General features: G+C 50.9%; 3 protein-coding genes across 3 annotated transcripts in view; 2 read left to right on the forward strand and 1 right to left on the reverse strand.

Annotated features, from left to right (window-relative positions):
* LOC144953089 (uncharacterized) overlaps window positions 1-27,983 on the forward strand; it is a 405,883-nt gene that overhangs the window by 348,457 nt on the left and 29,443 nt on the right. The window lies entirely within an intron of this gene.
* On the reverse strand, window positions 3,850-12,611 carry LOC144953193 (zona pellucida sperm-binding protein 4-like). Its single transcript, XM_078883752.1, has 13 exons — window positions 12,574-12,611; window positions 12,111-12,184; window positions 11,175-11,264; window positions 10,223-10,344; window positions 8,376-8,490; window positions 7,693-7,827; window positions 7,321-7,499; window positions 6,892-6,989; window positions 6,387-6,514; window positions 5,257-5,446; window positions 4,634-4,769; window positions 4,395-4,488; window positions 3,850-4,106 (listed from the first exon to the last, which is right to left on the reverse strand). The coding sequence occupies exons 1-13, from the start codon at window positions 12,609-12,611 to the stop codon at window positions 3,850-3,852; spliced, it is 1,656 nt and encodes a 551-aa protein (XP_078739878.1).
* LOC144953074 (zona pellucida sperm-binding protein 3-like) lies at window positions 12,973-18,855 on the forward strand. The gene is made up of 10 exons (XM_078883592.1): window positions 12,973-13,027; window positions 13,513-13,724; window positions 14,157-14,273; window positions 14,847-14,946; window positions 15,608-15,785; window positions 16,170-16,305; window positions 16,403-16,497; window positions 17,246-17,340; window positions 17,738-17,866; window positions 18,725-18,855. The coding sequence occupies exons 1-10, from the start codon at window positions 12,973-12,975 to the stop codon at window positions 18,853-18,855; spliced, it is 1,248 nt and encodes a 415-aa protein (XP_078739718.1).

The raw sequence follows: 27,983 nt of genomic DNA on the forward strand, positions 1-27,983 counted from the left end.
TTCGGCGAGGGGGGTCCGTACACGGCCCGCAAGCAGTCGAATGGTCCGAATTGGCCCACAGGATAGTGGCTGCGTCGGCCGGGTCGTCCGTGGTAACGGGGTTTATTGACGGGGTTGAGGTCCGGGTGCTTGTGGACACGGGTGCGTCGGCCACTATCATTTCGGACCTTATTTATAACATTCTTCCCGTCAAAAGTAGACCCCTTCTGTCAGGGGACGTGCCATTTTATGCGGCGAATGGGGGATCCCTGGGGATCATCGGCCAGATTCGGGCGACTATTTGCATTGGTGACGTCAAATTGGCGGGCCCTATTTTTGTATCATCATCGCTGGCCGTTCCCTGTTTGCTAGGTACGGACTTTTTGTCCAAAATGCCCATCAAAATTCTCATAGATCAGGCCTGCATTGAGCTTCCGTCAGGTCGGCGGCTTGCGTTCTTGACGAGCCCTACCAAAATACGCACGGTTTGTGCGACGGTGCAGGCGCTGGCAACTCAGACTGTAAGGGTGCCCCCGGGATCGAAAATGTTGGTACCCCTTCGGTTGAGGAAGCCACTCGAGGTGGGTGCGGTGGCACAGGGGGTGCTGTTGGGGCCGTCTAACAGGGCCAGAAGGGGCCTCGACTTAGCGGTTGCTCAAACCATGGTGAGAGGGGACAGTGAGCCGTTCGTAAGGGTCCTGAATATGGGGTCGCGGCCGGCCGAAATTGCGCAGGGAACGGTGCTGGCTCACGCCGCGCCGCTACCCGTTGAGGAACGGCTCGTGGCTCAAGCGGATTTCACTGTCGAGTCGCATCCTCCAAGTGATGAGGGGACAGAGTGGTTGGACTCGTTGTGTGCCGGTTCTGCTAACTTGTCCAAAGTGCAATTGGGAGTCGACGCTCCCACGGGGAGGGATTCGCTGTTGTCGTTGCCCCTCATTGAGTGGGGCCGTCTCCAAATGTCCGACAGCTCCCTACTTACGCTACGTCGAAAAGTTGGCGCTCCCGAGGTAGGGGATGCGCGGGTCGGTTCCTGGGTGTGCAGACAGGGCCTTTTGATGAAGTGGGACAACATGTCCCGGCGTCACGTGCTCGTTGTGCCTGTTGCTATGCGGGGTAGGGTCGTTCTGGCAGCTCATGAACGGCTCATGCATCTGGGTTTTCACAAAACGCTCGCCCTAATCCAGCGAGACTATTATTGGCCGGGGATGGGTATCGACGTGGCGAACATTCTTAAGGGATGCGTAGGGTGCGCCAAAAGAAAACCGCCACCATTGGCAGCTAATCCACCGCTGCAATCCATTCAAGTTTCGCGCACAAACGAATTGGTTGCGTTGGACATCTTGGGGCCCTTTCCTGCTACACCGAGGGGAAATAGGTTCCTGCTGGTTGGCGTAGAATACTTCACCCGATGGCCCATGGCATGGCCACTCGCCAACCAGTCGGCTGCAGCGGTGGCGGACGCCTTCGTCCAGGGTTATGTTTTGGACAAGGGCGCCCCCGAACGCTTGCTGACGGATCAAGGAAATAATTTTTCGAGCGTTTTGTTGCGCGAGGTGTGCGACCTGTTGGGTACAATGAAAGTGCGTACTTCCCCCTACCACCCGCAGACTGACGGGATGGTTGGGCGTCTGAACAGGACGATTACGTCTATGCTGTGCCAACAGGTCTGCGACGATCAGGTTGATTGGGACTTACAGGTGCCGGGGGTACTCGCGGCCTATCGAATGGCCCCTCATGCGGCGACGGGGTTTTCCCCATTTTTTCTTATGTATGGGCGGGAGGCCGATCCGGCCATGGACGTCCAACTGGGGATTTCCCAGCCACGTGCAAAATCAAAGTTGGCAGACCACATCAAATTTAATATCGCCAAATTGACTGAAGCGCGGGAGGCGGCGAGGTTGAATTCGCGGTCTCGGCAAATCGCGAACGAGAGATTGCATGGGCGGAGGGTGCATACGCATGATTGGAAACCAGGCGATAAGGCCTGGCTGCATTGTCCACATGCACCGTTGGCTACGTCCCCCAAATTGTTGAGACCTTGGAGGGGACCGGTGGAAATTGTGCGGGTTGCACGACCCCAGAGTATACAGATTAAATGGGAAAAACGCCGTTGGTACGTGCACCCCTCCCGACTGAAGCCCTATGCGGCACCGTGTGACCCCGTTCTGTGCCGTAACGACCGGGCGTGTGATGTGTTCGTCGACTTGGGGAGGGAGGTGTCGCAGGCTGCTCCTCACGTGTCTCCACCTGACCCACCCCCAGGTGCCTCGGGCTTGACGGCTGCTGACCGTCGGGAGCCTGAACCCCGCGGCACGCACGGGTCCTCGATGCCTGGCCGATGTCTTCCTGAACCGCCGGCACCACCGGACGTTCAACCGCGTCTGGTGCCGTACGACGGACCGGCAAGGCGGACTCGGGCTAGGGCACAACAATTTTCATGAAGACGTTTTTTCTCAACACCGAGCTCGCCCGGTGTTCCCCTCTGCCGGGGTAATGTCCCGTTGTAGGGACGCTCGGAAAGAATGGGACGCTGCACGAGTCAAAAAAGAAAAAAAAAAAAATTTCCATTTATTTTTCTTTCTGCATACACATTGCTATTGTCACTCGCCGGTTTGTATATATTGTTCTATTGTCGCGGTGGCATTGATTGATGGTTGCGGATGGTAGTGTTCGCGTCGTGTTGTGTTGTTACGTTAGTTGTTGTTCTTGTTGTTGTGTTGTGTTACGGGGCACACAGGGGGGGTTTGTATATTTTTATAGCAGCCGGGTCGGCTGCGAGCTATGTGGTAGGGGGTGATGTAGTGGTGGTGTTGACGTGCGCCGACTGTGACAGTGATGGATCACGGGGCGGCGCGGGGTGCGGGGTTGGGCACGCGTTGTGGGCGTGGTGTGGACGCGCGCGCCGGGAGTGACAGATGACGGGGCGGCGCGGCGTGGGTGGTGAGGCACGCTGAGATGTGGGAAAACAGGATCGTAGCCAGCGCCGAGTGATTGGTCGAATAAGATGGGTGCTCGCAGCGACGTCCGCAGGTGGGGTATAAAGGGGGACGCGCGAGAGCACTCGGGGAGAGTTACCCAGTTGAAGACCCGAAGACGGAGCTGAAGACCTAGTGCCCCGAGACCCCTAGTCCCGCCGTCCTTGCGGGGACCGGGGCCCTGTGTGGCTCGGAGGCGAGACTGTGGGACCAGGGGTCCGACGCCCACGGGGGTCGGGCTGGGGACCCACAGTCAAGACGGACACCCTGGGCAGGGAGTGTCCCGAATAGCTCAGTGGGCGTTAGTCGCCAGGGTAGCTAAGAGGGCGTTAGTCGCCAGGGTAGCTAAGAGTGTGGTTGTCACCCGAATAGCTCAGTGGGCGTTAGTCGCCAGAATAGCTCAGTGGGCGTTAGTCGCCAGGGTAGCTAAGAGGGCGTTAGTCGCCAGGGTAGCTAAGAGGGTGTTTGTCACCCGAATAGCTCAGTGGGTGTTAGTCACCCGAGATACTAAGTGGGTGTTAGTCACCTGTGAACGAGTTGGTAAAATAAAGAGTGTGTTACCCGTGAAGTCGTCTCCCGCCGAGTTACTACATTACACATGTACACCGTTTGCTTGTTTTAGGGAAAAAAGCTTAAATAAAATCTGGATTCAGATTATTTAAGCATGGCAAGGTGCTATTGTTTGAAGAAGCCAATGGCCTAAACCTTGATACAAATTACTGCTATCGAGTGACTTGCCTTGGGGAAGAAACGTGAACAAATGCAGCACTAATACTGCCTACATATTGCACACACACCTCGTCAAAGGTTAGGACAGCAGTAGCAAATTTAAGAATTTTATTTTTGTCAATGGTCAGCAAGACATGCAAGTTCCAGCAATCACAAGTAGTCATCAATAGCTACTTCCGTCGAGCGCCACAGCCCGGCTCCTGCGCCTTCTGACGGCAATGGCAGCAGACAGGAGCGCAATTACGGCTGTGGCAATGACGAGGAGAATGGACAGGGTCCCAGCCGAGGCCCACGACGAAGAGGGAGCCTCCAGCAACAGAGCCGCGTCGTTAACAGGTGCTTCTTCAAAGAGCACGGGGCCCTGCAGCGACACCACGTGCTTTCCTACCACGCTGGAAGCGTCAGAGATGGCGTTGCGCTCTGGAACAACAGAAATCGGTTGATGACTACTGGTCCATACGAAAGGACATTATATGCTGCAGGTCAAGTTCCCTAGAAAATCGAACGAGTAGGTAATTTTGGCATGTCACAGTTTGTTAAAAACCAGTCTGCAAAGTCACAGCAAATGTGCTCTAAATAGAAATTATAACATAGCAACATGACCACCAACATTAAAACCCCGTTGTCATCTGGACAAATCGTTACTCTGCGAGGCTGTTCTGGGTATACAAGTGCAAGATATTCAATAGAAGGCGCGGTGGTGCTCACGGTAGCGCCTGGTCTGTCCACACTGCCGATTGCACTCGGTGAGGAAGTTGGGGCTGGAGCTGTCGCACACCACGATAGAGCAGTGCAAGTAAACCTGTGGCAGACAGAATGCATCGCTCCGGTAAGTAAAGTTTCCCCATGTTTTTAGGTAGTACTTTTGCTCTCCCCAGTTGTACACCGTAAACATCATACCTCCATGGTGACCTGGTTTTTAATGGCGGAAAAAAGCGGGCACTCACGAGGTCACGGGTGGTGCTGCGGTCAGAGTTCATGAAGGCGAAGGCCTGGAGTGCCAGACGCTTGTAGTGAGAAGGCAGTGGCAGGTCAGCGACACCAGGGAAGGACACACTGCAACAAGGAGACTGCACGGGGCAGCTGCACAGGTAAAAGTGCCGTTAACCTTCAATTCAAAGCAAGTGTCAGGTATCGGATTGAATGCACGCATCTTTATTGCAATATGCATGCAAGGATGAAGGCCACTTTAGTCAAGACATGTTCACGACCAGCAAGGCAAGCCCAATTGCCAATATGCAGTGCATCTGTGCAATGCAACCATCACTGAATATAGTCGGCCTTGTCCAAACCACCAGCTCTGGGAGGCAGAGGGTGGCTGTGTTAACATCCAGAACAACCCAAGGAGCGTTGTGGCCATTGATATTTTGGATGGCACTGCAATCTTGCTCAAGCGACGCCAGTGCTCAGTCACCATTACATGAACTGTTGTCATTGAAAGGCGACGTAATTAGCACAACTGTTTACGTGGGGAAAAAAAAAGACAACCAATGCCTCGAACCAGGTTGCCTCTGCAGGCCCTGCTGTGGCCGAGAGAGGGTTTAAAGAGCACTACCCCGCCCAGCCTCACCCATCCACCACAAGCTTCCACTGCGTGGGGTCGGTGGCATCTGCCGTGGGCGTGGCCCAGCAGTCCTTCAGGAAGAGCACCAGTGTGGGGTCAGAGCGGTGCAGCAGTGACGCCTGCACGTAGAGCGGCGTTCCCAGCAGCGTTACCAGCGGGTACTGCCAGGGCTGGTACGGCGTGGTGTAGGAGTTGTCTGGCAGCGTGCAGATATGGTTCACAAGGCATGTGGATTAGTGGTGTAAGGGTCCTGTTTAGAGCACATTGGACAAGGCACACAGAGTCTAAAACGTGCGCATTACTTTTGAATAGAACTAGGGCCATTATCGCAACTTTGTCCTGGCATAGAAACCGTGGTTGATATTTCATTTGTATTTTTCATAATAAATGCTGTCACCCTCACCTCCGCATGGTTGTCTACATACTGTATACAACGGCATCGCTAAATGTCTGTAGATGCTGCAACGGGCACGGTATCACACCGAGGGGTAGGAATCGGGTGCTAACAGTTGGCCAAACTCTAGTCAATTGATAACGAATGAAGCTATTGACCACCATTCGTTCAAGCAAAGGTGACCTGACAAGAGGCTAAGAAAGCCAGTCAAATTTGCCTTTAAACAATGCCCTCAAGGAGACCGTTTTGGTTGATGGGTTGTGCAAAAAGATTCATTTGGTAGAGCCATGGGAATTAAGGGCATTGTCATCCCTTTCAATGTCGGCCCCACACTAAAATGGTTTCAGCTGGTCGTTGCTAGATTCAAAACCACGGCAGAAGTTAGCATTTTAAGTTACACGTGCTACCATGGAGAATGTGCAAGTCGTTTTAGTTAATTTATGGATAATTATCAATCTGTTGGCAGGTTCACAATACTGGCAGCACAGCCTAGCGCAACGTTCGTTTGCAGTTCAAGTCCAGCAGCTGTGCCGATTAATGCATTCAAAAATCGCATGCAGTGGAAATTAAACCAGGGTTGAGCTACTAGCTGAGCAATGGCTAAAAAAGCACGACTTTCAGCTGGCTTCGAGTCAGAGCTAATAGACCCAAGTTTTCCCTGGGTAGAGCGACATCACAACCCGTGTTCAAGGTGACATTTGTCCACTCAGGTGCAAAGGGTGTGGGAGAGAGGAGTACTCACCAGTGAAGACCTGGAGCAGCAGGGAGAGGGGCCCAGTGGCCGTGGCTGGAGGTGGCGGTGGAAGAGTGCTCACCTGCACTCCAAGCTGCAGGTCTCCACTTCCAAGGAAGCGGCATTGAAGAACCATCCTGGTAAACAGACACCACCAGCCAAAGGCATGCACAACGTCCCTCACGGCAGCAAGAGATTGCAGGAGCGACACAGCGGACCGATAGGGTGTTTTGCAGACGTACCAGTGTAGGGACCACCTTGGTTAATACCGTGTTTACATTAGCCACAAGCTATATTCCTACTACTTCAAGATGTTAAAGATCCTGTGACGAGGAAAAGGCGCCCTTGTGCGTTGAATGTCCCAATTTAATGAATAAATAGTTGAATAAGGAAGCAGATTGGTCACGGTTCTGCAAATATTTATGGTCGCAGGGACAGTGGACATTTATGGGGGTGGGTCTCCTCTGCAAGACTTATGCTTGACCCTCATGAGCACAGCACTTGCAGTGCTTACTTGTATGTGGACGACTTGGTGATGGCGACGCTTCCATCAATGCAGAGCTCCCGCTCGGAGACCAACATCAACTCGTACACGAGCTCCTGCCCACTCCACTGGACACACCAAAAAGTAGTTCACACAAAACGATAATGCCATTGAGTGATCAAGCAAAAGAATGATAAGTGGTACTGGCCAGGAGTCCAAATTGCTCACAATTTGCTACAAATTATATATTCGACTCCCCCTAAATTCTGCTTTGGCACTCGATTCATTTGACACTCAATCATAAAATGACCCTGTTGTTCTTTATCAACTCGTGTATGATTGTGCTCTGCACATCAATGAGTTGTGCATCAGGAAGGGTCCCGATGCAGCAGTTCAACAAGGTCAAACAACAACCATCAGGATGTGGGCAGGGCAAAGCAGAGTCCAGGAGCCCAGTACCTGCACAGTGGCACCACACGCTGCCATGGGTACGTCAAAGACTGCAAGGTCTGCAGACACCAGCACGGGGCTGCACTGCGCACCGCCACCGCCAGTCAGGTGCACAGTGCTCAGGTCCAGCGGTGGAGACGTTAGGTTCCGAGACACGGGCACCACAAAGCGCCCATCTGTGGTGCACACTGGGTGGAGAATGGCGGGGAGGGTAATGGAGAGTTCGCTGAATCGCGAAAGATGCCCCATGCAGCCCGTGGTGATGGAACAAGTTCAGGGAACCAGCACAGCAGGATGCTACTGTGCCAACATAGAACCTCAAAGCAAGAGCCTAGTTTAGGTAGTGAATTATGGAACTTCTGTTTTGAGTCAGCTACGTACCAGCCTCACTGTAGAAGCAGCGGCGTAGAGTGGGGTCGTAGCAGCAGCCACTCTGTGCACAGACGTCCGCGCTCGGGACACTCTGCACAGAGTTGCATGGGAAGTTCCCGCTCTGACCAGAGCACGTGGCGATCTCTAACAGCAGCAGGAGCACAACAGGTCATCGTACAAAACCCCACACGTACTTAAAATAAAACGGCATCGTTTGAGCCACGTGTCAAGTAAGTGAATGAGTGTTACTTGGCACATGACCAAATCACCCGAGCAATGCACGCAATCTCAGAAGCAGAGCAGGGTTGAGTTTACAGCAAAAATGGGCAAACACGTTGCTCACTGGCTGTAAAAGGCTCTGACAGTGCAGCACAATTTGTTGCATTGAAGGTTAGTGCCACCGAACCGCGGCCAACAAGGAGCAGCGCGGTGAAGCATGGTCAAATTAACCCTCACGACCCAGGGCATCACCAACCAGCAGTGCATTAGGAAAACGCGATTATATGGTGCAACTATTGCAATCAGCCATTGGGGGGGGAAAGTGCATCGGAAAAGGATTCAAGCTGCAAGTTTGTCCAGTAAATGCCAAGGGCATGAAAAGCAGTTAAGCCAGCAGACCTATTCTATAGCACCAAGTCACAGGTAGTGCAGTCTGTGGGTCCGATTAGCAGAGTCAAATCAATGGTACTCACCTCCAGCCCTCGCTGATCTTAGGTTCTCAGGGCAGTCGATGGTGAAAGCCCAGAAGAGCCCATTGAGCCCCTGCCGCATCTCCTGCAGCTCCACCTGGATCTTCCTCCTGCCGTCCTGGTAAAATAAGCAGACCTCAAAATCGGACTCGGGGCCAGTGCTCCAGGAAGGCTTAAACAAAATCAGCAGATTTCGTGCATTCGACATTGTTGGGCGAGGCCAGGCTAATGACAAGTAAAGCTGTCAAATGGGAAACCCGCCACCACCTATCACCCAAATTAAGGCAGGTAGACTGCACGTGGGGGTTGCATTCCTGGGTCCGAAGTCACTTTCCCAGGTAAACCCCTGTCATTGTTCAAACGGATGCTGCGCTGCTCCGTGTGTAATACAGTTTCCATATTGACCTTCCCACAAAACCTCCATTATGCTTCCCACAAACACATAGCACTCACAAATTACCACCCTTCACAAGACTTTCATGTCTTGTGCAAACAACCTCAAGTAGTGCATATATTTCTGGCACAAAGCTCGTATGTTGGTTAGGTCTGCCACTTACATTTTGCCGTTGTAGCTCATACATGTCCAAGTCCTGTGTGCAATATTTTGTGACATCTACGTTGGTTTCTTAGAGGTCAGCTTGGATAGTGACCTTCTGTAGCAATACAGTGCCGTTTATTCTATACCAAGCATCAAACTGCTCCGATTCCCTTCTTTGCATTGAATAGTATCGTGAAAGCTGCATCCATTGGCAGGCGTGAAATACACAAACTGAAAGCTTGTTTTGCCGTGTAAGTTTGGTGATGTAAGAGTTAACCGTTCACACATTACCTTTATTAAGGTGGCCACTTTGGTGAAATGGACGTCTAGATGGCAAATCCTTTACCGTTAAGTACCGCAAGAGAACAATTATGCTGGAGATAAGACTGACGAGACACAGACTAAAGACAAAAAAGCAATGCAATGAGGCAAGGCCATGGGCAATAAAGGATACTTAGGATTGGTTTAAAGAGTAATGTAGCAACATGGCATACTACAATGAACAAGAGCACAAATGGTAAGTGCAAACCAAGGTAAACTGATAAAAAATTAACCCGTAAAAACAAAGTTTTTCACTCTAAATCCTTTACATGCGTGGCGGCTAGAGTCCTCTCGTCCTCTGGCTTGAGATGGCTGCCACCTATGGGTCAGATGATTGTCTGCCAGCATTAAGCAATTGATAATTAAATATTCAAAAATTGTATCTTAAAGTATACAATTTTGGAAAAAAATTAAAGAAAATTAATTGTCACGCACAACGAGTCTGTGTGCAAAAATGTCAGCTTGATTGGATCACGGGAAGTGGGTTAAAAAACGACCGAAAGATTTGCACGGTCGTAAGCAAGGAAGCGAACTTAATAAAGGATTTAAAAAGACAAGGATGGCAAGATCTTGATAACAAGACATATGGAATGAGCATTGCATCGATTGTACAGGGATACCGATCAAGAGAATGAGCTGCTGTATAAAACTAGAAACATAATCGCTACCACCTAGGCATGATCGAAATAACCATATCTTGTAGGCATAAATAGAAAGGGCAATGAAACTCATCTGAAAACAAATTTCAGAGTGGACGCCATGAAAAAAAAAAAATCAATCTTTGAAATAGCTATAAAAATCAAATGCACGAGCTAAGCAAATGCGGAGGGGAAAATACCAGTAGACAAAATCAAATTTCATTATGGCCAGACATCGGTGTCATGTGATAGCAGACCGGTTATGGATTGCGAACATCAATTTTGCTACTACCACAGCAGTCCCAGCGGGTACTTAGCATCGACGCAAGTCACAACGGTCTCCTCGTGTTCACCTCCACGCGCACGTGGCAGGCATCACCAGCAGCGGTGAAGTGGAGCGCAGCACCGTCCCTCGCGATGGAGAAGCCGCAGTCCCCCTGCACAGACTCCACATCCACGGCCTCATTCTGCACCGCTGGAGACATCAAGAACAAAGTTAGAAAAACCTGCATCTGGATGGATTGCGCACCACAAGTTCATGTGGGCAGCGTCACTGCAAGCGAGAGAAACAACAAAGTATGGCGTTAGTGTGAACGCGAATAGGAAATCTCCACAGAACCAGGAACGTCTCTAGGACACAGGATCCTCAATGCACTGTTGGAATTACGGCACTCCCAAACCTGCACAACGACCTCGTCTAATAGTTGCTAGTAAATAAGGCAGCGTGTCGGATTTAGCGACAAGATCTCCCAAGTCGTCAACGGAGGACTCCGGTGGGAAATGCAGACGATGCGAGTAGAGAACCAGAGTCTGACAGGAGTCATCAGGTTCAGTTTAGAACGGAAGTCACGACCTTGCATGAAATGTTCCAATGAAAGGGAGAGCGCCCATTGGGCAGGCAAGCAAGAGGTGGTATCGATTAATAAGGGATTCACCCGTCTAGTAAACACAATTATCCTATGGAAGAATAACATTTGATTCTCGTCGTCGTCCGTTGTATTAGACTAGTTGAAATGAACCATGATGCAAACACATTATTACGCTTTGAATTCCAGATTCTTAAAATTTCCATCGTTCATGCGAATTACATTTCACAACACGAACCAAAAATAGACACCGAATATGAGAAATTGCGAGGTCAAAGCGAATCGAAAACGAAGCAGTTGTGACCAAACAATTGACCAGAGAATCTCAGCCCCGTATCAATTTGATCGTATCCTTGGAGTGGCTTCATATATTCAATCATACAATGGATCAAGATGTCAATTATGTCATCATGATTTAATTGAAAGCTCGTCGACTCACTCCGTACAAAGACACGGTAGTCACTGTGAGAGGAGCTGCTCCATCCCACAGAAAAACCCAGGGTAGAGGAGATGCATTGCTTCAGCAGACCTGGGGGAGGCAGTTCAGAAGTTGAAACGTCAACATCAACTACACCTTACGGAGCAATTAAAAAACAGCCAGCGACGGTTGGTGGGTGGGCGCAGTCCCTTTACTTTACTGTGCACACAAGTCTGTAAGGTGTTGCTTTTTTTTATTTGGCGCAAAGTCAAAAGGCACGTGCACGACTAGACAGTATGAACCTCACACCAGGGATCGTCAGCCTGCAGCTTCGAAGCCGTTGGTTGAAACATTATATTTTGGTTGTAGACCCCTGCATTATACTCTTGAAATTGTAGTAGAAAGTTGCCAAGGTAGAGCCTGATATGCAAATTATCAACGCGAGTGCACAGTTCCTTGTTACTATAATGGAAAGGAACAAGGTCGTGATGATTTTGCACGCGAGTGTTACGTATAGTCCTGCGCAGTCAAATGTTGTACAATTCACCATTTTAAGTAAAGTTGCAAGGGCCGTGCCATCAGTCACCAGCCATATTTTTCGAAAGCGTTATTATCGTAAAAAGGAATATGCAAGGGAGAGTTAATGTCCCCGAACGCCCCCTTTTCCATGCGCTGGAGGATTATTAATGATCCACGTGCCAGCCTATGCCCAACGGCAGCCATCACGTCGCGTCACGTGACCGCTCCAACGGCAGGCACACAACAAATTCACCCCCCCTCCACCTCGTCCAGGCAGCGCTCATGTTGGTATCTCGTGTCGCCGATAACGCTTTTCCAGTTCACCGAGAGACGCCGCAATTAGTCTTGTGCATGGCGGTGTCCATACACACGATAGTGGTATTGAGAGAATGCGCGATGTGGTTTGCATGTGGCGACAGCAGCAGCAGAGCCCCCTACCTCTCGGCTCCCCCAGCGTCCGCGGTCCCAGCGACTGTCGAAGCCTCGCGTGGACGGAGCCCAGGCAGAGGAAGCTGCGGGAAGTACGAGACACGTGACCGCCAAGACAAGAGAACGCATGGGGAGGAGAGAGAGGCAAACACCGCACCCCCCCACAAAAAAATAAGTGGCCCTGTAGCGATTTTAGGAAGGGCCTATTCAAGGCCAGCACGGTGCACGAAGGAGTTGGTGTAAACAGCGCCACGCAAAGCCACCTTTGGAACCCCACCACCCACAATGGGGCAAGCGAGACATTTCAGGACCGCATTTCCACATTTTTATCTCAATGCATTTCTCCATGCAGGTCAGTCACCCAAAGCGATATGGAAACGCCCTCTCTTACAAACGTACACAAGACTTCATTATCCAGAGCTGTTGAGGAACATCCCTGAACACCACTCAGCACGCCCCTCCGCCTCCTCACCTGGTCAGGAGCAGGAGAAAAACTCGCAGAGCCGCCATCGTAAAACAAATCATCAGCTGCGTCGCTTGCCTTAGGCCATGGACCCCTTTTATATGGAGAGCACTCAGCGATCCCGATCCAGATTGGATCAGATCCACCCACGCATTGTCTAATCAGCGAGATTTTATCAGAGCAGATCGAGTCACTCATTGTCTCATCAGTAGAGGTTTGCTCGATCTCGGCGCACGTGCAAGGATAGGAGCTGCACCGCAAATCACGCGGCACGTACGCAGGAGGAGTTAATTGGTTAATTACTGAAACTGAATGAGGCCGCGCGCAGATAAAAGCCCCGAGTCGGGACAGTAGCTGTGTTGGCTCTGCTGGTGCCGTGCTAAGTCTCGGTTTTTTGTTGTCCTTGCGATGGAGATCACGAGGGCTTTGTTTTCGGTCTTGGGGTTGTTATGTCTTGCCTCTGGTGAGTGGAGTTTGGTCGAAAGATGCTTTTACAAACCTGTGTTTTTGTCGTTCAATGCAATTACCGTGTTGACTGATGTGAACACCATAATATACTCGCACTAACGATGGGTTTGGTAGTGTGGCGTGGTGGTTAATTTACTGTTCTATATACCTGAACACGAATTTGCGTCCTGGTAATGTTAACATTGGCGACAAGTGTCTAGACCTGGGGCTTTGCCATAATTCGGCCCGTACTGATCTGTATGGTCAAACTGACGACCGCAATGTGCGAGACTTGATCCAGTAGTGGATTACCAAAACGTATTCTTAACCTGTCGTAACGCGTGTAATACATTTATTGAGGTGCTACTGGGTAATTCGAACTCTTGCATTAGCAGCTCCGTGTGGCTGATTGACTCGAGGCTCTGACACTTTCTACTGCTTCACTGACCACCTGTGTCACTTTGGGTAACTCTCGCGTCTCGTCCCGTGCGGCACCGCCAGCTGCAGTGGCCACCTCCGCCACGGTGAGTGTGGTGTGTGACGAGGCGACGCTCACGCTGACCGTGAGCAGGGACCTGTTCGGCACGGGTCACCTGGCCCAGGCGAGTGACCTGTCCCTGGGAGTGCCAGCCTGCCCCGTCACTGGGAGCGACGCCCTTGCTGGGACGGTGACCTTCCTCTACGCACTGGAAAGCTGTGGCAGCAGCCTCCAGGTAACTGGCTGCTAATGCTGCTGTAACATAATCTGCGCAATCCAACTGCTTTATGTTTTTGCAGAGTATAGATGCAGAAGAATTACAATTCCGCATTCGAGTCAAGCCAGACTTCTTCAATAACAGCGGGGTTTATCGCTTTGAAGTCCCCTTAGTATTTGTAGATCGGTCATTGCATTATCATGGTAAGGTCTGTTCTGGTTGACCAGTCGTACATTATAGCTTTTTTAATCTTCCAAAATACATTGGGAATCTGCATCTGCCATGGTTGGTGTGGGTGTGTTTTTTTTTATGGTGGACATGTGCTAGGTGAATTATATAAACCAAGGAACTGCTGCATTGGGTCTTTCACCAAGGTGTTTGAGCTTTTTTTTTTTTTATTCCGCTAGCATTGCAATAGGTAATAAACCCCACGTCTTCCTCCCTTCTTAGATGAGTGCAGAGCTGCTGTCTTACGAGAACTCCCTCTACTACCGCCCCACGTCCAACACGGGCATTATCCGCACAAACTACGTCGCCGTGCCGGTCGTTTGCCGCTATCCCAGGCGAGTTCACCAGCAGTCTCTTGTTGACATTTGCTTAATTTAGAAGTCCAGCTAAACTGTTTACAATTCTACCACTGTCTTTAAAAATTACGTGCCGTTTCGTGTGCTTTAGCTTTGCGAGGCCTGAGTTTCAATAAAGCCAATGTCAGCGAGTTAATCCACCGATGGAAAGTCTCCGTGCTGACTGTCGTGGGGGTTTTTAGTGGCAACTTTACTGATGGCTTCACATCAAAAACGCCTGTCGTGGCCTGTCTCAAACATCCAGCCTTGCGAGTGTCCACGCCTGAAGTGGTGCATGCATTGCATACTGAATGAACCACGGTTCTCTTAATTATATACTCCATTCCCCCAAGTCGTCTACTTGCTCTTATTTGGTCCTCGTCGGATAAATGTCTTGTAAGTTGCGATGTTAAATATACTCTGAAAATATGGTTCTGTATCTCTTCGCTTGTCTATTCGTTGTAAGATGTTAACGACATTGCAATAATAATCTGGTCACAAATTGGTGCAGTTGAGCATCACCCACCTCTGCTCTTTGTAGAGAATGTGTGCCTGATCTCTTCCTGACTGCAGGAAGGGGAACGTGTCCAGCAATGCCATCAAACCCACATGGATCCCCTTCAGCAGCGCCAAGGTTATGCAACAGCAGCTGAGCTTCACGCTGAGGCTCATGACCGGTCAGTGGTAATACGAGGACGTTGATTGCCTATTATGCACATGGCTACTACCAGGATGACAGTTTAGACTATAAACCCTTCAAGATGTTTGCTTGGTATTGAAGAATATGCCAGATATATGCCCTTGGTCCCTAAACTTTATCTGAGGTTTAAGAATAGGTTTACCCCTTTTTTCTGGCAACAAAACTGGTGTTAAAATGTTAAAACGCCAAACTGAAACTTTTTTTTACAAGGAATCGTGTCTACATTAACCACTAATTGTGGTCAGAATGCAAACAAAACAACTGATAATATATGCATTGTCTTTGAAACTGATTGGTCCACACCAGACGGATTTCTGTCAGGCCAAAAGACTCTGCCAGAAAGAAAGCGGTCTCTGGTTTCCACCAAATGAGTTTCAAAGATGATGCATATGGTTAATGCAGACATGATTCATTTGTAAAACGTTTCAGTTTGCTGTTTTAACATCTTAACATCCTGTTGCCAGAAAAAAGGGAAACCTATTCTCATTTTGGTATTGGCAAAGGAGGTCCCATGATTTATCTGGTTTTCTTCCACAAGCAGTGGCGTGAGCAAGCACTTTCCTGGCTGCGCTTTTAGTCTGCATTCGGCCTTGGCAATTGTGTTTTGAAGATGTCTAATTGTGTTTTCTTTTATGAAGACGACTGGAGTGTGGCGCGACCTTCCACCGTATACCAGCTGGGCCAGACTCTGCATGTCGAGGCGAGCGTGCAGACACTGAACCACGTTCCACTGCGGATCTTCGTGGTCAGCTGCTTTGCAACCCCGGTTCCGGACAGGAACTCTCCCCTCAGCTACCAGATCATTTCTAACTCTGGGTGAGATTTCTCTCCTAATCCCACCCGATGAATGTGTATGCTTCTTGTCTTAAAGGTGGCATTCCACTGCTTGAGTATATAACAGAGCCTGACATTGGAATGCTGCTGAATCTTGCTCTGATGGTTAAGCCTGACCGGGTGTATGGTTAATAATTTTTATCATGTGGTGTCTGTCGGTACATTACTGATGAGAGATGTGGTCAATGTGCGTCATTGGTGACTGATTTGGTTTGCGAGTGGGAGGGGCCCCTTAAGAGGTGGGCTTGGCGCACCCTCTGTGCAGTATTATACAGTGGAAGAGGAGTACTACATCTCCTAGCGCTGGCTTTCTGCTGGCCTGCCCTATGTAAAGTCACGTGTCGTACATCTACGGTGCCTGTGCAGGTGTCTGGTGGATGGCAAAGTCTCGTATGATGCTCACCTCACGTCTGGCTTCCTGCTCCGGCAAAGTGACAACGTCCTTCGCTTCTTCATAGATTCCTTCCGCTTCCTTGCGACGTTGACCAACAGTGGCGATCAGGTGATCTACTGTCATGCAGGCTTCTACAGAAACCACCTTTTAGCCACGTGGTAGGCAGTGTGGTTGAGTAATAACCATCTTCCTCTTCTCGGTCTAGGTTTTCGTCTTCTGCCAGCTGAAGGTTGCAGATGTTGCTACATCTCCAACGGCTGTCAATAAAGCTTGCACCTACAGCCCCTCGGCTGCATACAGGTTGGTCTGCTTCCTTGTATTGCTCAGCAATTTGTTTTTCAGTGTCTTCCATCCAATAGCTCAATCCATGCCTTGCATGTTGGCTACATATTATTGCATGCCTGTGTGCTTAGCTAATATCCCTGAGACCTGACTTTGGTTTCTAGCTGCAACTGGTATTACAACATTTCCTGTGCAGTCTCACGGGTCTTTTCTTGTTTAGATGTATTCAGGTGATTATTGGTCATAGCCTGCACTTGTCTTGAGTTTAGCAACAAGTGTAGCGGCCTGCAAACGACGTCTGTCATTCGTTTGAGCTCCTTTTGAAAAATCACAGCCTCGTAGCCAGAGTTCAAATCTCACTCGTGGCTAATGTCGGCGCATCAACCGAGCCTCGCCTTCGTAGTTTTTTTTTTTTTTCCAGCTGATCACCAGGGCTGGTGTGTAACAACCTTGGAAGTGGTCCTGGTCACAGACTTTCCCTTCATGCTACAAATACTTTCAGTACTTTCCTATAATGCTCTGACTCTACAGGTCGGGTGCCGTCATACAGTTAAACACAACTACGCCCAGAATTGTATTCCTGGCCACTGCTCCCATCGAGTGGTATTGTCGCCATCGCTGTGGTCGACCGTGGTGCTGGCCAAATGGTACATCGCTGTACGTTGCTTTCCCTGAACGGGTGCTCAATCGGCACTTTGCTCAAATGTGAACGGATACGAGTAAGCATTGCCTGTGTAACTACAGACGGCGTTTGTGTGCAATGCAGGTGGGTCTCTGCTGATGGCTCTGACTCGGTGTGCAGCTGCTGCGAGTCCACGTGCCCCAGTGGAAGAAGGCGCAGGGATGTGGCAGCAGTGACTGGTGAGTACAACCGTCGTATTCAGCCATTTAGTCTTGTACAGAAAACCCTTGAATATCAAGGCAGTTACGTTCTTGGAAAGTGTCAGAAAAGCCAAACTGCGACATTCACTATGGTAAGCCTTGCCTAAATAATGGTGTTAGGGATGTGGCAATCAGGAATGGAGGCATCGCGATTGAAATAAGTAATGTGCCAAATAAACTAAATAGAAATAATCTCGATTTAAAGCTTTTGTGACTGCAGGGATTCATATTCTTGGTTTTTTTCGGTAAAGTCACGTAGAAGGAAAATACAAAAATTATCATGACGTTTGGATTGCAACACAAGCAATCATCATCAGTTGTGTGTGGGCTTAAGCCTGGGCATTCGCTGCATTACAAATGTGGTCCTCTCACTCAGGACCGTCGTATGCGGTGGAAGATGTGATGCTGGGCCCCATCGTGATTGCCAAGCCCTTCTCAGATGGTGCTGAGCCAAGCAGCCCTGCAAAACAGCAGCAGCCACGGGTTTCTACATCTGCATCCAAAGGTAAAGCTACCAGATTCTTTCATGGCACATTTTTTCCAGTCTCGGTTAAAAGCTATTTCTCATACTTTGATACTGGCAAAAAGGTCCCATGATGTATCTGCTCGCCCAGGGATATAAATGCTCTGATGCATGGATTGTCGTTGTACTGTTTGCCTTTTCGCGTTTTCTGGTTTGACTCGGACTAGCCCATAAAGAAGGTTGTCTGATGTAGACCAATCCGTTTCAAAAATGATACCTATATAAAAGAAGCATGTTCACCAAAAGTACGTGCGGTTAATGCAGACCTAATTTAAAACCAGGACATCCATGAGGCAATGACGCTTTAAGGTTGACCTCTCATGAATTGGCAGTCTGTAATACTTAATCTCTATACGGAACTTTTTGCAGTTTGGGGAGGAAGCAATTTGTTTATGGAAGTCTGGTTTCTTACTCCTTTGAAAGGGCCTATGACATCCAACTACAACCCCCTTCCCCAATAACAAGTTGAAAAGGTACAAAACACGGATATTACAGCAGTGCCCTAAAAGGTATGACCAACAAATATTGCCATGATCCTTCTTAAATGTGCTTTGGTCGTCAGATGTAAATATGTTTTAAAATCTCAATTTGTTTAACATACCTAATGATATTTGTGATTATTTTTTAATAACATAACATGTGTGACGTGCTGAACTAAAGCCATCCACCAGTGTTAAATGGCAAACCTTGGTGAGTGACAAATTTGAACAGTACGTCTTTCACACCTTGACCAAATACTTGGATAGGTCAAATGCCCCCACAACTTCCAGCATGTGGAAACCCTAGCTTTATGGCTCCGCAGTTACTCACCAGCCCTTTCTCTCAATTGTTGTTTTACAGGTGCTGCTCCCGTCCTTGGTCTGGCAGTGGCTGCGCTGGTGATGGCTGTCGCAGCAAGCGCCACGGTGGCTTTGTTTGTTTCGAAGAGGCGTCACACGACTCCTTCAAAGGGATTGGAAACGAGCTTCTGATCTTCAGTTGCTTTGCCTAAGTTGTGATAAATAAAACTCTGGTGCATTACTACTTGTCTTGTGGGGTCGTTGCTTGGCGTTTCGAGCACTTTGTGTAACTACACCATAGCCCAGTTCGTGAGGGTGAGCATGGAAACAATTGTGGTCTCCAATTCATGCGTGCCAGGACTAGTAGGATGTACCTAATAATGGCAAATGGGTTTTTTAAACCTTCCCAATTGTCCAAGCTGGCAGTCGTTGTCCATGTACAATGGAGCAGTTGAACAATTTCAAGTAAGAAATCTATTCCTATGTCACTTTAATCTTCCATAAAAATGGCCCCAGAAGTTTTTAACCGTGGCAGGAATTGGGCATTGTTGGTACATTACAAAGACGGATAATGTGCAACAACCGTGCAAAAAAATAGGCGCATTTAATACTGTACTTAAGCTGGTTGGAGTTTTACATGTGGAAATTTATTTCCAGAGTGCCCACAGCCTTAAATCAAAATATTACCGGTAGGAACAACAGTTCCACACTTCCCAACAGGGATTGGTGATCTGTCTTGCATAGCCACGCCCTCGATTTGTATTTCATAGAGTGCTTCGGGCGGGCTCGGCACCGCGTGACGCGCCGCCCAACGCCGCTTGCGCCGCGTGACACGGATCGCACGAATGCTCTGTCCAACCCAACTCCTACCTGCACACTCCGAAGAAACGTGTTTAGTCATCCTCGGGATGTGAGCTCAGAAGCTCTGTCCATTGGATGCATGTCAAAGTTACAACAACCAACAATACAAGCTATGGGAGTGCATAGTATCTTGAAGGTACATAAATTACACTATACAAAGTATATACGTTCAAATAGCATGAATACACCAAATCCCATGCTTGTGCAAATTGGCCCCAGACCAGAGTTTTGTGGTGGTGCTTGTGTGGTTGTGCAAGGTGGAGTTGAACTGGGGGTGCGGGCTAAAGTAGTGCAGCGTTTGTGGTACCTAGCTTTACAACCGTTGCATTTGATAGACTTTGCATTGACGTTCTTGCCACAGCCGCCACAGAGGAAAAACGGGCCTGGATTCAATTCAAAGTACCCAGCAATTATCAAAAGCCAGCTCCAGTATGCTGGGAGGCCTGGGCTTGGCTGGTGAAAAAACAGGAAAGTGCGAGTGGTGATGTTGCCATTTGCAAGTGCTTTCATAGTACTTGGTCTCTCCACTTTGAACAAGCGGTAACACTGAAGAGACTGCATGTGCAAGGAGTTATTTTCATAAGTGGGGCGTGTGATTCTTCCAGTTGACAAATGTAGTCTTTCGTGCTATGATGTGAAAGTCTGGAGCAGGTAATGTTGAGGTCTCGTTACCGTGCCACGTTTATACCCCCAAAGAGTCTCCTACGGACGAGGAGATGTTTGCCACATAGATCATTAACAAAAAGCTTGTCATCTCATGAAGTTTTGCAAAATCTAGGCAGAGCCAGAAGGCCTGGGGATATGTTTGTACCGTGACCAGGGCACCTTGGGCAGCCTGGTGAGACCTCCATGAATACATTTTTCCTCATTCGTCAGGTATGCTGGTGTGTGAATTTAAACTTAGAGAGTCTTAAGTGAGAGCTCTTGGGGCTCGCCAGATCTGTCCATATCTCTGCGGTATAATCTCATGGGGCACAAACATGTCAATTTAACCCTTTGGTGCTTAAAATCAGTCAATGATTGGATAAACTAAAGCCCCAAGCTTCTTAACGAGGGATGTATTTATGGCATGTCTAATCTGAAAGTCTCTGAAATTGAGAGTGGGGATATTATATCATCCGCAAGCTTTTGAAAGACATCACCCTCCCGTTTGCATGTGTAGTGACATAAGAAGGGAGGGGCTGCTGGGGGCTCTGGGACCCTGGGCGGGCCAGGCGCTTAAGCCTCTTGGCGCCAGGCGTTGGGTTCCCAGGCGCTTAAGCATCTTGGCGCCGCCAACGGGGGGGGGGGGGGGGGGGGGGCTGTGTGTGCTCTGTGGGATGTCTGGTGGCGCACACGGCCCCACCCCTCGTTGGACTAGGCATAAAAGGGGAGCTCCCTGGACAATCAGGGCCAGTCGTAGCTCAAGACCCAAGACACAAGACCAGCCATCTGAGGACCCTGGGATGTTGTGAGAGCCAGTGGTGGGACTCTGGAACTCCCGACTCTACGACCTTGTGAGGGCGAGTTCCAGAGCGTAGCCAGAGTAGAGTATCCAGGCTGTGTACCTAGGCTGTGTACCTAGGCTGTAACAGAGTATCAGGAGTGTCAGGACTGTTGGAGAGTTGGAGTGTTGGATTGTAATAAAGAAGTTACCTCTACAAGTGTCTCCGGAACCCGTTACATTTGGCGTCAGAAGTGGCAATGGAGACAAGAAGTAAGCCACGTACCTTCAGTCCTGACGGCGATGTCGAGGAGCAAGCGGCGACGGGGCAGCCAACTCGGGCTGAGCAGCCGTCCACCACACCTGCCGATCCTCCTCCAGCGTCGGGAGGAGCAATGGGGGAAACGTTGCTTTGCCTCACTGAGCTGCTCCACGCCACCGTCTCCATCCTGGACGACATGCGTCGCTCACAGGCGGAGACAGGAGGGAGAGAGGTGGCGCAGCGGCCGCGCCATTCCGCCGGCTCCAACACAAGTATGGCAGCTGTTCCCGCCGCAAATACATCCGGGTGTGTCGTCACTTCTGCCGGGGGAGCAATGACCGCTGGGAGCGACGTGACTTCCGGGCCCAGCGTGGGCCAACCAAACGATGCCGCGTCATCAGCGCTGCATCCCTCACCGCCGGGTGACAGCTGTTTGCAACCAAACAACGCCGCGTCATCAGCGCTGTGTCCCTCACCGCCGAGTGACAGCGCTGCGAACGCGAAGCCAGCGCTCGGACCAGGTCAATGGTCCGAGTTGGCCCATAGGGTCGTTGCTGCGGCGGCAGGGTCCTCTGCCGTAGTGGGTTCCATCGAGGGCGTTGATGTTCGTATGTTTATCGATACGGGTGCGTCGGCGACCATCATTTCAGACATAATTTATAACATTCTGCCTGATACATGCCGTCCCTTGCAGCCAGTTGATGCGCCATGCTATGCCACAAATGGGGGTTCGTTGGGCATCACCGGACGGATCAATGCTCAGATCCGCATTGCTGACGTCCAATTAGTTGGGCCCATTTTGGTCTCATCAACCCTCGCCGTTCCGTGCCTCCTCGGAACAGATTTCTTGGGGAAGATGCCCATTAAAATTCTCATTAACAAAGGGTGTATTGAGCTCCCCTCCGGCCGACGCATGGCCTTCCTGCCCACACCCACTCGGTTGCACTCCGCATCTACGACGGTGCAGGCGTTGGCGGCCTGCACAATTCACATTCCTCCCGGCTCTCAGATGTTAGTTCCCCTCCGGTTTCGTAAACCCCTTGACTACGACGCGTTCATGGGGGGTGCTGTGATCGGGCCTTCGCGTTCAGCTGAGCGGGTGTCGGACCTCGTGTGTGCACAAACGCTCGTGCGAAGCGACCACGACCCCTTTATCCACGTCCTTAACGCGGGATTGGAAATGGCCGTTATCTGTCACGGAATGGTGCTTGCTCACGCGACGCTAGCCCCGCCAGAAGATGTGATCGTGGGTCACGTAGGGGGCGAGTCCTCTTCCGTTGCCAAGCCAGGTCCTGACACAGGATGGCTCGACGCGCTTTGCTCCACTTCTGCCGATTTGTCACCATTACAGCATGCTAAATTACGCACGCTGCTGAGCGATTTCGCCGACGTTTTCAGTCAAAGCAAATTCAACATTGGCTGCACTAAATTGCTAAGCCACCACATCGACACGGGTGATGCCGCTCCAATTCGTCAAAACCCATTCCGGTTGAGCCCGACCGAAAAGGAACATGTACGGGTGGCCGTCAACGATATGTTGGCGGCCGATGTCATTGCGCCATCAAATAGCCCATGGGAGGCGCCATTCGTTCTTGTTAAGAAGCACAACGGGAGCCTCCGCTTTTGTGTTGACTTCAGGAAACTTAATAAGATTTCTGTGGCCGACGCCTACCCACTTCCCAGGATGGACGAGTCGCTCGATGCCTTAGCAGGTGCGCACTACTTCTCCACCTTGGATCTCCCCTCGGGGTTTTGGCAGCTACCCCTTGATGATGCATCCAAACCAAAAACGGCCTTTCGCACGCCGCAGGGACTGTTCCAATTCAACAGACTTCCCATGGGTCTTCACTCGGCCCCGGCGACGTTCCAGCGCCTGATGGAGCTGGTCCTCGCTGGGCTCCAGTGGGATTCTTGCCTAATCTACCTCGACGATGTAATCGTATTCAGCAAAACTTTTGATGAACACCTCACGCGATTGAAGGCAGTTTTCCTTAAAATGCAGGCGGCTAACCTCAAATTCAAACCGCAAAAGTGCCACCTCATGAGGGATTCGGTTCGTTACTTGGGCCATATTGTCAGCCGCTCGGGAATTGCCACGGACCCCGAAAAGACAAATTGCGTGCGCTCATGGCCAACTCTTACCTCTGTTGGGGAGGTGCGGAGTTTTATTGGCTTCGCCTCATATTATTGACGATTTGTTGCGGGATTCGCATCCATCGCGAAGCCCCTTTACGCATTAACGGCCAAAGGGGTAAAATTCCGTTGGGGAGAGTTAGAACAGGCATCGTTCAATGCCGTCCGAAAAGCACTGGTCGATGCTCCTACCCTGTCTAATCCAGATTTTACCACTCCGTTCATTCTGGATACAGACGCCAGCAACACCGGAATTGGAGGGGTGCTGTCGCAAATTGTCAATGGAGTGGAGCGAATCGTCGCCTATGGCAGCAGGGTGCTGTCGCCCGCGAAGCAACGTTACTGCGTGACGCGCCGCGAATTGCTTGCTATCGTTTTTTTCATAAAGCAGTACAGACCATACGTGTATGGCAGGCATTTCACAGTACGCTCCGACCACGCGGCGCTACAATACGCCTTGCGAGTGGACCAACCATCTGGACAGCTCTCGCGTTGGCTCGAGATCCTCCAGGACTTTGCGTTCACTGTCATTTACCGCAAGGGGATTCAACACGGGAACGCCGACGGGTTGTCGCGACTGCCGACCAATGGGCACTGTGCTTGTTTTTTGGGTGCGGGGCGTTGTAAGCAGCCTGACGGGGTACCGCCCCCATCCCTTGCGGCCGCGGCCGGAGATGGGGTCGGGGACCACGGGGCTCCCTCCACGCAAGTTCTGCAGGACGCATTGCTGAGCCTCGGGTTGGACGACTGGGGACGTCTTCAGATGAAAGACGTCTCCCTCCTCAAATTGAGACGCCGCGCTAGGGATGCCAAGGGTCACAGGGGGCAGGGGGGCCCCGTATTATATGTCATCCGGGAAGGCGTCCTCATGCATTGGGATGGGGGGTCCCAATCCCACACGTTGGTGGTGCCCACCTCCCTGCGGGGGCGACTTGTGTGGGAAATCCACAGTCGCCTCTTGCACTTGGGTGTTCAGAAAACACTAGCTAAAATCCAATTGGAATTTTTCTGGCCGGGCATGGCAAACGATGTGGCTGACATTGTGCAAGGTTGCACAGAATGTGCACGGCGGAAACCACCTGCTAGGCCGTCCTGCCCGCCGCTCCAATCCATTAAGGTTTCCCGGGTCAATGAGATCGTCGCATTGGATATTTTGGGTCCATTTCCCGAAACTCCTCGGGGTAGTAAATACCTTTTGGTTGGGGTCGAATATTTTACCCAATGGGCCATGGCCTGGCCACTCCCCAACCAGTCTGCAGCAGCCATTACAGAGGCCTTTTTCCAGGGCTACGTCCTGGATAAGGGTGCTCCCGAACGCCTGCTGACCGACCAAGGGAAACATTTCTCTTCCACCCTGTTGCGGGATGTGTGCAACCTGCTAGGGACACACAAAATTCGCACCTCGCCATATCACCCCCAGACTGACGGTATGGTCGAGCGATTACATAGGACACTTACCTCCATGCTAAGCAACCAGGTGTCTGAGTCACAGACTGATTGGGATCTCCACATACCTGGTGTCTTGGCCGCCTATAGAATGGCGCCCCATGCTGCCACGGGGTACTCGAAGTTCTATCTTATGTATGGTAGGGAGGTTTGCCCCCCAATCGACGTACAATTGCGCATTAAACAGCCCGCACCTAAGGCTAAGATTGCCGACCACATCCGTGCTAATGTGCGTCGTCTCGTGGATGCCCGGGAGGCTGCTCAAAATAACTCAGAAGCCCGTCAGCTTGCCAACGAGCGGTTGCAGAATCTCCGCACGTCCCGCCACGTTTGGGTAGAAGGGGACTGCGCCGGGCTCCACTACCCGCAGGTACCATTGGCTACTTCCTCAAAACTGCTTAAGCCTTGGAGAGGCTCGGTTGTTATTATTCGCGTTCTCCGCCCGCAGTGTGTCAGGATCCAGCATGGCAAGCGACGTTGGTTCGTGCACCCGTCACGTCTAAAACCTTACATTCAACCCTACACACCTCCTTCACTTCTTCGGGGCCGAGAGCGCGACATGTCTGACGAGCCGCGCCGCGATGATGTTGCTTCTAACTCTCGGGCAGGTCCCGCTGTCCCGCCCTCAGGTGCCTTGGGAATGAAACCCGCTACGGCCGACCCAGCGGGAACAAGCTTGCCCGCGGGATCAGCGACCCAGGACACAAGCGCAACAGCGGGTCGTCGGTCCCCTCCCGCCTCCGTCGCGACCGATGGACCTGCCACTCGGACTCGCTCCAAACTCAAACGATTTTCATGACCCCCGCCCAGGAACTCTCGTCCCAACGCGATGCCACTCACCTTACCATCGTGTATAGTGGGCGATTGGGGCGTCCGTTCATCCTGCATATATGTGTTTATACAGTGTTGTTCTGCATCGGTGACCACAAGAGTGGGAGAGGCGCTTTCTTCTCATTTTTTTTTCTTGATTTGTCACACACTCATTCTGATGGTTAACAAATTATTTATTGTACAATTGTATTTTTTTTTTGACAGCCGGGTCGGCTGGAGGCTACGTAGAGGGGGGTAATGTAGTGACATAAGAAGGGAGGGGCTGCTGGGGGCTCTGGGACCCTGGGCGGGCCAGGCGCTTAAGCCTCTTTGCACCAGGCGCTGGGTTCCCAGGCGGGTCCAGACGCTTAAGCCTCTTGGCGCCAGGCGTTGGGTTCCCAGGCGCTTAAGCCTCTTGGCGCCGCCAACGGGGTGGGGGGGGGCTATGTGTGCTCTGTGGGATGTCTGGTGGCGCACACGGCCCCACCCCTCATTGGACTAGGCATAAAAGGGGAGCTCCCTGGACAATCAGGGCCAGTCGTAGCTCAAGACCCAAGACACAAGACCAGCCATCTGAGGACCCTGGGATGTTGTGAGAGCCAGTGGTGGGACTCTGGAACTCCCGACTCTACGATCTTGTGAGGGCGAGTTCCAGAGCGTAGCCAGGACTGTTGGAGAGTTAGAGTGTTGGATTGTAACAAAGAAGTTACCTCTACAAGTGTCTCCGGAACCCGTTACACATGCAAGAGGTCATAAACCATTTCCAGCCCAGACTCCCAACTTCAGTAGATTATCCGGTGGCTTAATGGGGAAGGGTACACCCGATTTTCACGTAGTTATTTAAAATCGAAAAAATGTTGGGAAATTTTTGTATGGCATTTTTTTTGGTGTGTGGATTTTTTTTGTGTTTCAAAAAATACTCGGAAATTGACCAATAAACATGCAAGCAGACAAAACAAATATCCGACTGTAAACAGTTACTGTATTTACTGTATCATACCACTGCAATCTCGAAGACTGAATAGGGTGATATACGTACTATGCTCTTGCTTCAATCGCATTTGACGATCGCTGGACTGCTGCAGCTTTTTAGAGTTGTGCTCTTGTGAATACGCTCACTTTTCTCCTGATCGCATGACATATGTCGTGATTGTAGCATCACTACTGTGTACACGCACACGTGTGACGTCACTATGCCGGGAGCGTCACTACCACGTGGGTCTACACACACACATGACGTCATCCCGGCTGTAGGCGGGAATGACGTCAGGGCCGGTTCTGGACTCGGGAGACCACGGGGGTGGTGTGAGGTCGTGGCACGCTCTGTGATCCCGGCTGGACACGTGACCGGATCCCAGTGGGGGGCCGGGGGCCCAGGGGGCACCTCGGGGGGCACGTGGACAGCAGGGGGGGGGGCTTCGAGAGGGTTCTCGAAGGGAGGCGTAGCCGGGGTGGGGCCCGGGCAAGCCGTGGCCCATATAAGCAGCCTCCTCACGAGGTTCGAGGATGCCCATGCCAAGAATGAAGATGCATCGTGAAGACGCCAATAAGAGTCAAGCCTCTAGTCAGCGGACCTGCCAGTAGCCCACCTGGCTGGGTCACGCTAGAGTAGCTGAGAGTTAGAGAAGTGTGTGTTAGCTAGAGTACGTTGGTGGTCACCACCCTATGTGTAATGTACAGTGTTATAATACTTACTGTTCTAATAAATGGGTGTTGCCTCCCAAGAAGTGTGTGCGCCTAAATTGAACCCACTGCATTTGGTGTTAGAAGTGGCTAACGTTAGGTGTTATCCTAGTAAGTATAATATGCGCACGATTACTATAACTTACTTGGATGCTTTCACACGACGGGGACGGTGGAAAAAACATCTTCCGGGCGGCCCCGGGGTCTGCAGCCCCGGTGAAGGAGGGAGAGGGCGCTGCAGGTGGGGCAGCAGGACGCACATCACGTCGCTGCTTCGTTGCCATCGAGAGAGAGAGAGCGCCGGAGCTAGAGGGGAGAGGACGCCGCCGTTGCTGCGGGTGCCTGGGCGGGAAATTCGCGCTGGAAATTCGCGCGCACACCATGCACGCGCGGCCGCCATCTTGGCGGTGGGTTGGAACGCCGTTCCCGTCATTTTCAACACCTAAAGAGGGAGATCTTCGGCCGTCTCGGTGGCATCCTGTCGCAAGAGGATACCGTGCTCACCATCCAAGATTCTTCAAGTTCCACCCTGCCATCCTCACAGCCTCTAAGGCGAGTCGTGACACAATGAACCCGGCTCTAAAAACACATCTCACCCATCTTACGCATGCCGGATTGCGTTTGCGTGTTGTTTCTTTTTTGCTTGCTGGGCTGTGGTACATGTTTTTTTGGCTGTGTGAGTGTAGAATGAACGCGGCGTCT

This window comes from Lampetra fluviatilis, chromosome 72, assembly GCF_964198595.1.
Source record: "Lampetra fluviatilis chromosome 72, kcLamFluv1.1, whole genome shotgun sequence".
Lineage (NCBI taxonomy): Eukaryota > Metazoa > Chordata > Hyperoartia > Petromyzontiformes > Petromyzontidae > Lampetra > Lampetra fluviatilis.